The sequence below is a fragment of the Macrobrachium nipponense genome, chromosome 5, assembly GCF_015104395.2.
Source record: "Macrobrachium nipponense isolate FS-2020 chromosome 5, ASM1510439v2, whole genome shotgun sequence".
Lineage (NCBI taxonomy): Eukaryota > Metazoa > Arthropoda > Malacostraca > Decapoda > Palaemonidae > Macrobrachium > Macrobrachium nipponense.
The window spans coordinates 8,479,735-8,492,069 of NC_061107.1; the positions used below are offsets into that span (position 1 = coordinate 8,479,735).

The 12,335-nt window shown below is 40.3% G+C and overlaps 1 protein-coding gene across 3 annotated transcripts in view; it reads left to right on the forward strand.

The window, feature by feature from the left end:
• Positions 1-12,335, forward strand: part of LOC135215172 (phospholipid-transporting ATPase ABCA1-like) — a 37,179-nt gene that overhangs the window by 10,889 nt on the left and 13,955 nt on the right. For all 3 annotated transcript variants that reach the window (XM_064249642.1, XM_064249643.1, XM_064249644.1), the window contains 15 exons: positions 132-333; positions 967-1,189; positions 1,413-1,634; positions 2,699-2,820; positions 3,425-3,583; positions 4,450-4,705; positions 6,015-6,191; positions 7,003-7,184; positions 7,563-7,696; positions 8,604-8,740; positions 9,598-9,752; positions 10,160-10,315; positions 10,542-10,752; positions 11,209-11,455; positions 11,859-12,004. In XM_064249642.1, the coding sequence (XP_064105712.1) occupies positions 154-333; positions 967-1,189; positions 1,413-1,634; positions 2,699-2,820; positions 3,425-3,583; positions 4,450-4,705; positions 6,015-6,191; positions 7,003-7,184; positions 7,563-7,696; positions 8,604-8,740; positions 9,598-9,752; positions 10,160-10,315; positions 10,542-10,752; positions 11,209-11,455; positions 11,859-12,004 (2,707 nt within the window). In that variant the 5' untranslated portion in view covers positions 132-153. The remainder of the gene's footprint in view (positions 1-131; positions 334-966; positions 1,190-1,412; positions 1,635-2,698; positions 2,821-3,424; positions 3,584-4,449; positions 4,706-6,014; positions 6,192-7,002; positions 7,185-7,562; positions 7,697-8,603; positions 8,741-9,597; positions 9,753-10,159; positions 10,316-10,541; positions 10,753-11,208; positions 11,456-11,858; positions 12,005-12,335) is intronic.

The following is a 12,335-nucleotide window of genomic DNA, read 5'->3' on the forward strand; positions in this document are numbered from 1 at the left end:
TGTGACCTTTTGTTCCTGTGACTTGATTATCGGCCACGATTTCATGCCCATTAACAGCTTCTCCCAGGGGTTCTTGAAAGTGGAGTATGTAATTTAATAGATACAGGTGTACCTTCTTTTTTTTCGTCCAGGTCGTAGCCAGCAGCAGCAGCCATGAAGAGAAGAAGCCTCCTGAATCAGTTTCTGCTGGTGATGTGGAAGAACCTTCTGCTCAGGAAGAGGCATTGGCTTCTCACCATCTTTGAGATCATCATCCCAGTTCTGCTATTCACTATCCTGCTCTCCGTCAGGGTTCTGCCTGATTCGGCTTTTGTGCCTAAAGTTATTAATACAGTAAGTACCTCGGCTTTCATGTTATTATGAAGATGAACCCTGTTCATATGGAGCAAGCCTACGAAAGGGTCCATTGACTTGAAATTCAGTCTTCCAAAGAATACTAGAAAGGAGTAGCAGAAGGTATTGGGAAATACAGAAAGAAGATCAATTATTAGAAAAAATCATATGTTGATAAAATGATAAATAAATAGATGAAAATGTAAGTCAAATATTCTAAAATAAGTTGAATTGCATTAGGATATTAAATAGTAATGCACTGCATCTTCAGCTTGAACTTTTCTGAAGTTCCAACTGAGGAATAAAAGCTCTTTGGTTTTAATCTATGCTTCTGTTGTCACTCTTGATGGCTTACATAAGATTCGACACTCTTGACAAGGATATGTGGTTATGTGAGCCGAAATTGATTGTGGTGGGGTTGCTGCGTCTATTCTTGTTCATCAATAATTTACATAATTTACATCTTTTGTCGTTGAAGGTATATTATCTGCCTCAATCCACGTCTGTAATCCACTTCGTGCCCTTATCCGCCACTGGGCTTGAATACATTTCCGTTTTGTTTTGACAAGAAGAATAAATCATATCCATAACGAGGTGATGGTGACTCCAGGACACATTATTCCTACTTCCCAGACGACAGTGTTCAACGTGGCTGACGAAAGAGATCTGAAGGAAATGGTCTGCAGCAAGTTCGGTGTGTGGGTTCCTGGGTTGAGAGTTTGCATTCCCGCACCAACAGCCACCGTTGGGGACAGGCGAATATTCTACGGGCCCCCGGGAGCGTTCACCTTAGGGGTGGCGAAGTACGTTTCCGAGGAAATTGGGATGAAGGGTAGATTCAATCCGCATGAGAACGGTAAGAGTTAAGAAAGTCTAGAGCCTTTGAAGAAATAGTGACGCCTCTTGCACCCTAAAATAAATGAACGTCAAAGGCAACTTTGCCAATTTTGGTTAACGCTAAGTAAGTCTAAAACCTTTGAAGCCTTTGAAGAAATAGTGATGCCTCTTGCATACCCGAAAAAACGAACGTCAAAGGCACCTTTGCCAATGGTTCACGCCTTTCTCTCTCTATTTTCCAGTTCTTCAGGCGGTGAATTCAACTCAAGAAATGGACGAGGCTGTCCAAGCCTCCTACCTGATGAGCAACAAATCAGCGACGGCTTACTACGTCGGTTTGTTTTTCAGAGATACCGACGGGGATGAAGTCCCGGAACACCTGAGGTACGACCTGCGATTGCCCAAAATATGGTTTACGGAAACTCTGTATCCATTCTTGCAGATACCGGGACCCAGGAATTTCTGTGAGTATATAAGTTCTCTCTCTCTCTCTCTCTCTCTCTTTGTCAGCTTCCTATACAGCCATACTGTACCTTTACAAGCGAAGCTTCTGTGTGGAAAATCCCAAAATTGAATTCATTCTACCTAATTATACTTTTTTTTTTTCATCTATCCACCCGCCGGTGGTGTTTGTGTATGGTAACACTGCGTCCCGGGCTTTAGATAGGTATGCTATGTGTAAGTTTTGGGTAAATAAAAGGATAACTGGGTGTACATTTACAACTGAAAAGTGTTTTAATAATTTACTGTATGCGAATTACATCGTTAATATTCGAAATAGGGTATTGTTATTATTGTTGAATGCAAGCTGAATGTAACTATCTAAAGCCCGGGACGCAGTGTTACCATACGCAAACACCACAGGCGGGTGGATAGATGAAAAAAAAACGAGTATAGTTACTTTTGCGTTTGTCAGCTCATATTTCCACTTTACCTTCTTTCATAACTTCAAACCTATCACATTCTCTATCGTCTTCTCCTGTAAAGAAATGACTCAAGGAAAATTATTCTTAATGAGAGTAGAATTCGTTAAAATGCTCGCTGCTCATTTGTTCTTATCTTAAGAACGTAATGTCAAACACTTTATAAAATGTATGGACAATGTTTCTTGAACACTGCTGCAAAACTTTCAGATACTGAGGATGATACATGCTGATATTATTATCATTATTTTAAATTATTGTTATTGTTCCTTGTTAAATTATTGTGATTTACTATACTCTGATTTTTTCCATCTGTCCATCCGCCTGTGGTGTTTTTGCATGGTAACACTGCGTCCCGGGCTTTAAATAGTTACGCTATGTGTAAGTTTTAGGTAAATAAAAAGATATCTGGGTGTACATTTGCAACTGAAAAGTGTTTAAATAATTTACTGTATGCGAATTACATCGTTAATATTCGAAATAGGATATTATTTAAAGTCTGGGGCGCAGTGTTACCATGCGCAAACACCACAGGCAGATGGACAGATGGAAAAAAACAGAGTATAGTTAACCATTATATATATAATTTTTTTTTTTACTTACAGCATTATTCTCAAAGTTTACCGGTTCCTACAATTTAGACGGATTCACATATGTCCAGAGTCTCGTCGACCGATATTTCATCTCTGAAACCTCAGGCAACACCTCCTTCAGGGAAAACTTCAAGGTCAGTCAACAATTCAGTGACTGTCAGTGGCACCTTTTGATAGGACCAGCAGCAGTGTGATATTTTAGATAATACATAGATGGGTCCGAGAATGTGCTTATAGAAACGTGATTTCATTTCCTCAAACAATTGCTGCCCAGTTTCTCGGTGGCCGGTAACAGGCACAGAAAAACGAGGCGTTATCCGCACTGCAGCTCATTAGGGGCACATGCTAAAACCTATGGTCAGCTAACATATTGTTTCACCAACGAAAATTAAAATAAATATGTTTATATTTTATTAGAAAATGTTTTTTTTTTTGTACTGTTTAACATGCACATTATTTATTTTCTAAGTTTTCATTCTAATGGATAAATCATAAATATCCTATCGCTAAAATTCCTGTACCTTTGACTCAAACGCGATACACCTTTTTCAGACCTTCATAGACTTTTCCATAGGGCTTTCCTAACAATGGGTCCCCCGCCCTCCCAAAACAAGAACAACATAGGACCTCCCTAACACCACCCCTCCTCCCCCAACAACAAGAACAACAACAACAGCAAAGTAGTTTGTAGGGTTACTCCTAGATCAAGTGAAACCACTTCCATGTCTCTCACTGCAGGTTGCAGTCCAGATGTATCCTTATCCTCCTTACGTCCAAGACAACGGGATGAGTCAAATCTATGGATCTACTCTTCCTACCTTCGTTGTCCTGTCTCTCGTCCTTCTGTCTCCTTCCCTCATCAAGAGCATCGTGTACGAGAAGGAGACAGGTGTCAGGGTGGGTAGGAAACCTAGACTTAAGTGAACAGTTTCCATTTTTTTCCTTTTTCTCATGGTTGATAAAAGAATCCGCCTGTCTCTAAGCATGGTTTTTTCAGTAAGGAAATTAATAAATAGATATTAATCAATAAATAAACAAATAAATAAATATTTGATTGATTAAATGGATAGATAAATGCATAAACACGTAGATAAATAAATATTTGATTAGCAATCCACACAGGATACACCAAATGATGGAAGTTAAGCGTTTTAATCCCGTCTAATTTTTATGTTCAGACGAAAATCTTAATATTTCTATGATTATGAAGATATTTTCCCTTAGATTCATAATATTTAATCTTGCATTATACTCAGGATTCATTAACTTTTAACTGGTGTACTATACGCAATTCTTTATCGCCTGCGTGAAATTGGAAGAAATTTACCTAAGAAGATGACAGCAGCTTTCTAAGTAAACACGAAACAGAAATGTACTTATTCTGGTGCCAAGTGAAGTGACGTGTATTAAATAAAAGCTATTCTTGACCTGTAGAGTAACAGCAAAATATTTGTTTCTTACTTTTGATATGTACCTACATACATACGTACGATGGTAGTGACGTCTGTAGGCATCCCTTCGGCCACTAGCTGCAGCCTCTTTCATTCATTTTTACTGTACCTCCGTTCATATTATCTTCCATCTTGCTATCCACCCTCTCTAGCAACTGTTCCATAGTACGACTGCTTTGAGGTTTTCATCCTGTTACACCTTTCAAACCCCCTCTTACTATCCAGCGCTGCATAACCTCATAGGTCCCAGCCCCTGGCTTAAATTCTATAGTCTGTTCTACATACGAGGCCACGCCCCATTCCCTTCTGCAGGAGCTGATGAAACTGATGGGCCTCAACCAGTGGATAGGATGGGCCGGCTGGTTCTTCCACTCGTTCGTGACCATCGTCCTGGTTTCTGCTTTCATCACAGTCATGCTGAAGGCCAGTTTGACAAGCAGGGACGCCGGCGGGCTACTGCCGCCCATCCTCGCCCACAGCGACGGCGCCCTCGTGTGGGTCTTCCTCCTGACGTACGGCATCTCCTCTATCGCCTTCTGCGTCGCCATCTCCACCTTCTTCAGCCGCCGTGAGTTTTCCAAGGGCGTCTTTGGCTGTCTTGAATTGTTTGCTTGGTTTTGTGGCGAGCTGTGGACAGTCACAGCAGTGACCTGGTCTTTGTAAAGGACACAGAGCTGGTCTGAATAGGGCACAGAGCTGGTCTGAATAGGACACAGACCTGGTCTGAAAAGGAGACAGACCTGGTCTGAAAAGGAGACAGAGCTGGTCTGAAAGGGACACAGAGCTGGTCTGAAAGGAAAATACAGAGCGGTCTGAAAAGGATACAGGCATGGTCATGGTAAGAACACCAGGTGAAGCTTAAAGTCTGAATAAATTGAGACAGAGATTCCTCCTTTTAGTGTGTGAATACAACCAATTCAGCTCAGCATATATTGAAAGAATCCTGAATGACAAGTATTTCAAGTCACATGTTGGATGTTTGTTATTGTCTTCCGGGTTCTAAATGTCTATTGCAACAAAGCGGGCAGGCACTCGCTCCTGGGTTCCAGTTGATCATTGACTCTTTCTAAATTTAATAATTAATTACAACTTTACAACATATTTCGAATAGTGACAGTAATCATCATCGAACTGAAAATGAGACAGAATTGGTAGTGAAAAACATGCAGTCTCAGACTAGTAAGAAAATGACAATATTTCAAGTCACAGTGATTTTATCTTCTTTGTGGTTATGTCTTTGCACAAGTAGATCGTTGGGTTTCTGTAATACTCTCCATTATATTATTACAACTTTAAAAGGTGACAGTAATCATCTCGAACAGCAACAGAGAGACACCACTGAATGTGCCATAGATTAGCCCATTAAGCGATGAAAAAGATTATCATAACAGTGCCACTAAAAAAAAAAAAAAAACAATGAACCCCAGTAACGAGGCTATTATATTGAGAATTAAAAGGTACAGTAGTGTTCAAAATATATATGTAGAGGGTTAAAGATACTTCGGGATACTACTCAGTAGGACTGGAGAGGGATACTGAGCAGTATCCAAAATTCTCTACTAGTCATTTTCAACCCTGTACATAGATATTTTTTAGCGCTTCTGTAGGTTTTAATTCTCAAGGCTAATAATAATAATATCCTGCAAGTTCATAACATGTAGATTAAACCTGTTATATAGATCTGAGATTAAGCACTGTGAAAAAAGGGGCATCATGTCATAGCTAACTCGATGAAAGTGGAGATGACCAAAATGTAAATAAAAAGATGATGATCAGGTATTCAAAGGTATGGAAATAGCAGAGGCAGTTCATGACTTCCCTGTTTTCCTTAGGAAGTTGAACTCAATATCTCACTGTATATTTGTCCCTCCCGACAGCAACTCTGGCCACCACGATGGGCATCCTTTTCTGGATGATCTCCTACTTCATACCCCGCACCATGATGGATTTTGAGTACGACATCATGGGGCTCACACCCAAGTTGCTGTCCTGTCTCCTGCCGAATATGGCCATCACTTGGGCCTTCAGGATCATCGCCATGTTCGAGGGGAGAAGTAAGGGACTGATTTTTGTTTTCGCTTAATCGGGGAGTAAGCCTACAAAGTACTTTACTATTGTTGTTCTTGTTGGCGGGGTTAGGAAACGTCTTATGGAAGAGCCTAAAAAGGTATGAAAAAGGTGTTTCGCGTTCAATATAGCATATTTACTTTAATTTTCGTTGGTGAAACAAGGCTCTATTTGACCGTAGATTTTAGCACGTTCTAATCTGCTTCAAAAGTTAGGAATATGATGTTTACAAGTTAAGCATGAGGGGAAAATCTTGCACACATCCTGAGTAAGCTGGAGGCCTGATCACTTCTTGTTTGTATTACCTCTCGTGTCTCATATTTTTTCTTTTTTTTAAAAAAAATCTATTATATTAATTGGAAAACTCACATCTTCCAGTACTATAATCAGTAAGATTGATTAGCAGGATTAATATTTTCGCAACTGGAATCATCCAGAATTACTCAAACATTTCTTTGAGGAAATGTCTACCTGGAGTTGCTCTACGCAAAAGGCCAAAGACAAAGACATCTTCAGACAACTCTAGGCTCAGAATTCATATTCTGACTTGGCTAAACTTTTGATGATATCTTTGTGGAACGGTAGTAGTAACTGTGACTACCATGACCTTTCGATGACTCAGTTTTTCACTGTCAGATTTCTAAAACTTAAAAAATATATTTAACATTGAAAGTCTGTTGCATTTCTGGTACAGAAGACTTCTGGTCGTGCTAAGAAAACCACCTAACCTAAATCAGTGAAGTATGAACCAAAAAGAAAACGGGTCTCAGCTTTTCCTCTCTCTCTCTCTTTTTTCAGCAATTGGTATTCAATGGGATAGACTTTGGGAAACGGGAAATCCCAGGGATCAGCTAACCCCTGGAATGGTTCTCATTATGCTAGTGGCAGATTCGCTGATCTTCTTCTTGATAGCGTGGTACGTCGACCAGGTCAACCCGGGTGTTTACGGTGTGCCGCAACCGTGGCACTTTGTGTTTAAGGTTCGTCTATTATATTCATGTTTTCTTCCTCTTAGATTGGATAAAGATTTCATGGGAGATTGTTTATGATTTACGGGGTGTTTGTCTAATCCTCCTATGAAGAATGGAAAGCTGTTTAGCAAAACTGGTTAAGTCTAGTGATTCCTGATTTTCCAACTCATCTAGTGACTCCTTATTTCCATCCGTGTTGGCATAAGGCCAGCTTAATCAAAAACAACAACATACACTCAAACCTAATCCTTTATACTTGCGCCCAATAATATACAGTAAATGAAGTCAGAAACTGACTCATTAACATAAAAAGGAGCAATTTCTTTGATTCATCATTGCAAAAATACATCTTACCTACCCTGGATTTCCACTCCATTTCGTTTGTAGAAATCGTACTGGTGCGGCTCCAGACCCGGTGGCGAGGACGACAAAGGCTCCGAAGACGACCAGCCTCCTCTAAAGGAATACTTCGAAGACGAGCCTTCCAGTCTGAAGCCTGGAATCGTGATTAAGAATCTCAGGTGAGAGAATAGAAAACCTGGAAGCAATACTGGAAAGGCGTCTGATGTCTAATTTTAGTTTTCTGTGAAAGAAAACTATTGAGATGGCTGTTAGTTTGTCTATCCGCCCTTAGCTCTTAAAAACTACCGAGGCTAGAGGGCTGCAAATTGGTATGTTGATCATCCACCCTCTAACCATCAAACATACCAAATTGCAGCTCTCTAGCCTCAGTAGTTTTCATTTCATTTAAGGTTAAAGTTAGTTATGATCATGCGTCTGGCAGCCCTATAGGTTTCACGGGCCGTGGCTGATCGTTCCATATGCTGTAAAGAAAACTCGATTGCGCCGTAAAAAACTATGAAGTAATTGTTGGAGAAGGTGGCAAGTCAGATGGAAGAAAGAAAATATGAAGGAGGTACGGTAAAATGAATGAAAGGGGTTGTAGCTAGGGGTCGAGGTGCAATATTGATCGGTCTTCGGCATTTTTCGCTCTTAGGATTTCGCAATTATGTGTACAAACATACAAAAACAAAAAGAATTAATAATTCTGCCTAAGAATAATGAATAAATAGATGATTAAATAGACATATAGACAAATAAAAAAAGCATAAATAGATAAACAACATTTAACGTAGATGGACGTTTTACAGTGAATGGAACTAATATAAAAAAATAATAATGAAAAAAGTGGTTCCCCATTAATGGTCCTTTGTGTCAGAAAATAATGAATCTATTATACCAACGGAACCTTTTATGTGTCTGTGTGTGTTTACTGTAATATGCTTTCTTTTACAAAGACTCCATTGTACCTACGCCTAGTTGCGTCATAACTGTGTATGTGTGTGCGTGTGTATATTATTGTATTTTTTTTTATTTTGGGAATTGATTGGTGTCCATATTAAATAACCAGCTCTTCTTTATTCCCAGGAAAGAGTTTAGAACTCTGGGCAAGAAGACGAAAGTGGCGGTGGAGAATGCATCGTTCAAGTGCTACGAAGGACAATGTACGGTTCTCCTTGGTCACAATGGCGCTGGGAAAACCACCACTATGTCGATTCTCACAGGTGAGGTGGGGTGTTGCCTCCGTCGAGTATACACACATACACATGTATATATATATATCTGTGTGGGTGTGTGTTACAGACAGCAAATGCGGAATGCATTTAGGGACATTTGATCCCCCCCTGAGGTTTAGTACTAAACATGGCGAAACTGACTCACCTACACTGTTTCACAGTGTTTAGTACTAGCCTCTGGGAGCCCATGGTTTAGTACTAGCCTCTGGTAGGTCAAATGTATATCACTGTGTTTAGTGCTAGCCTTTGGGAGGCCATGGTTTAGTACTAGCCTCTTGGAGGCCATGGTTTAGTATTAGCATCTGGGAGGCCATGGTTTAGTACTAGCATCTGTGAGGCCATATGGTTTAGTACTAGCCTTTAGGAGGCCAAGGTTTAGTAGTACTAGCCTCTTGGAGGCCATGGTTTAGTACTAGCATCTGGGAGGTCAAATGTATTTCAGTGTGTTTAGTACTAGCATCTGGGAGGCCATATGGTTTAGTACTAGCCTCTAAGAGGCCATGGTTTATTACTAGCATCTGGGAGGGTATAGTTTAGTACTAGCCTCTGGGAGGTCAAATGTATTTCGCAGTGTTTAGTACTAGCCCCTGGGCGATCAACTGTCCCTAAGTACATTTCGCTACCTGCCTGAAACTTCAGGCAGTTCGTGAAAGGCCTGGTTTCGCTATCTGCCTGCAATTATGTAAAATGAAAATTCCAATAATGATCTACAAGGAAGAAGCCATTTTGAGGTCACTAAATGAGACTATAGCTGCTACAGCAAGTTTGCCGCTAAGTAAAACGTCTTAGTTCTTTTTTCTGTATGCTATAAAATCTTCTGGGAGTTATTCCTCGTTCATTTCCAGGTGTCTACGCCCCCACGAGCGGATACGCCGAGGTTGGGGGTTGGAATATAGCCACCCACCTAAGAGAGGCGAGACAGGAACTAGGTCTTTGCCCTCAGCACAATATGCTCTTCGTCGACCTGACAGTGTATCAGCATCTGCTCTTCTTCGGGAGGGTAAGCTTATTGTATTTGCATCCAAAGACCGGATATTGCATCCAATATCCGGTGATCTCAGAGGGAATTTTGGTTGATATTTTGTTAATTGAAATGTTCCCCGTTTGGGAATTTCGTAAAATAGTAGACACGGGATTAGGTGATGAACAGTGTTACCATGTTTGCCCATATGTTTGTTCTGTGAAGTGATATAAAAGGGTCTTCAGGTAGGTATAGATTTTAATAATAATAATAAAGAACTATTTAAATTTCCTTTTTTGTTTGATAGCCCCTTTGCCACTGGCTTGCAATCAATAGGTTCTAATATTAACCCTATTCTGTTTCTCTCGTTAAATGACTTCATGCGTAGTTAATTAGAATTTAACATCCACACAAAATGTCTATGACAGTTTATATATACTTTCCAGCTGAAAGGGATGTCTAAAAAAACTGCCAAGAAGGAAGCATTGAACCTGATGATCCGTCTGGAACTCTCTGACAAGAAAAATATGTATGGGAACCAGCTCTCTGGAGGGATGAAGAGGAAACTGTGCTTGGCCATTTCATTGATTGGCGGTTCTAAGGTAAGAGTACTCTATGCCCTTCGTTTCTTTATCTTTCTTCGTCTCTCTTCCCTCCTATTTTGTGCGGCGACAAATGAAAGGCAAGAAGTTTGAAAACCTTCAGGCAGAAAAACTCAAACCTCAGTAAGGGATAACAAAAATTGCTACATACATTTTGTGTAAACTCAAACGGGAGACAGAGTTATCAAGAACGGTGAAATCCATGCAGTTAATCCCACTATTCCAGGTCGTAATCCTGGACGAACCCAGCAGCGGCCTAGACCCGGAATCCAGGCGCTGGGTTTGGGACGTGGTCCAGAAGGAGCGAGGTTCCAGGACCTTCCTAGTCACAACGCATCACATGGAAGAGGCTGACGTTCTGGGAGATCGAGTGGCCATCATGGCTGCTGGAAAGGTGGTGGCTTCTGGGTCAACTCTGTTCCTGAAGAACAAGTTCGGTGGGTTGAGAGATACTTCTCCGTGGGAAGTGGACTCTGAGAATATTTCTAGTTTGTGATGATTAGAATAACTGTTTTGTGAGTGAATGCCAGTTCTATTTCTCTCACCAACAGCCAGTGACACGTCTGTTCTGTCAATTAGACTTCTAGCAAGTCGCTTATTACATTTTACCATCATGGTTGAAGACCTAAAACCTGTGTTTATGTATATTGGCGCCACTGCCTATTTAATTGCTCATTTCCATATTCTCTTTTGATTACATCATACATATAGGCAGCAGGACTCGGGTATCTATTTTTTTTCAGTTGAATCACACAAGGTGTCATTTGTAAATCTACTCCCTTCAACCTTTGCATAATGAGTTGTTTAACTGAGATCAAGTCTAGTTTAAATGGTTCACAAACCTGACAGTCTTGCTTTGAACAATGTCTTCATTTCTCCTCTCAATTTTGAAGGTGACGGTTATACGCTGACGCTCTTGACGTCTGAAAATTCAAGAGTAGTTGAAATTGGTACAGCCATCAAAAGCCATCTACCAGAGGCCGTCCTGCGCAGTTCTATAAGAGGAGAAATCACCTTCCAACTTCCCCCTAGGACAGACGTTTTCACTTCTCTCTTGGACGACCTGACCAGCAGGAAGAAAGAGCTGGGCATTCAACACCTGGGTCTGTCTTTGACAACCATGGAGCAAGTTTTTCTGAGGTCTGTCCAGATATACAGGGTGTCCATAAAGTCCCAGTACCATTCTGAGCAATAAATACCTGTTAAACAAAAACTTACATAAATACAAGCACAGCATTTTATATAAAAGCCTTTTTATGACAATGTTGCTTTAGAATATATATATATATATATATATATATATATATATATATATATATATATATATAGAATTACAGTTATCACTGTCTTTTTTCAAGTGCATTTAGACCTATTGTCATTTCTTGCTTTGTGCATATATCAAACTAAATCACAGGCCCCATCATCATATTCAGCCTTCAAATATCTGAAAAAGACTTGAGAGAGAGAGAGAGAGAGAGAGAGAGAGAGAGAGAGACTTGTTCTTTAATCAGATGACCCACATTGAAATAAACCCTTTGTTCAGGGCAAGCTCGGTGCTGGACGACCAAGTCAAAGATTTCAGGACCAGCAGAAGCAGTTTGCAGGAGGTGAACGGTCGCTCTACAGTCAGTTTAAATTGTGGCGAGGACGATATGAGCAGCCAACGGTTTTTGTACAACAGCCAATCAGGTAAAAGAGCGGTTTTGAGCAACAGCCAGTTAAGTAGGATAGTTTTTTCTTTCTTTTTTTCTGCAAAAACTAATCAGGAGTATTTTTTTTGCCATAGCCAATCAAGTAGGGGTGTTTTTGTGCCATAGACAATCAAGAAGGTGTGTTTTTGTGCCATAGCCAATAAAGCACAAGTGTTTTTGTGCCATAGACAATCAATCAAGTAGGAGTGTTTTTGTGCCATAGCCAATCAAGCAGGAGTGTTTTTGTGCCACAGCAATCAAGTAGGAGTGTTTTTGTGCAATAGCCAATCAAGAAGGAGCGTTTTTGTGCAATAGCCAATCAAGTAGGA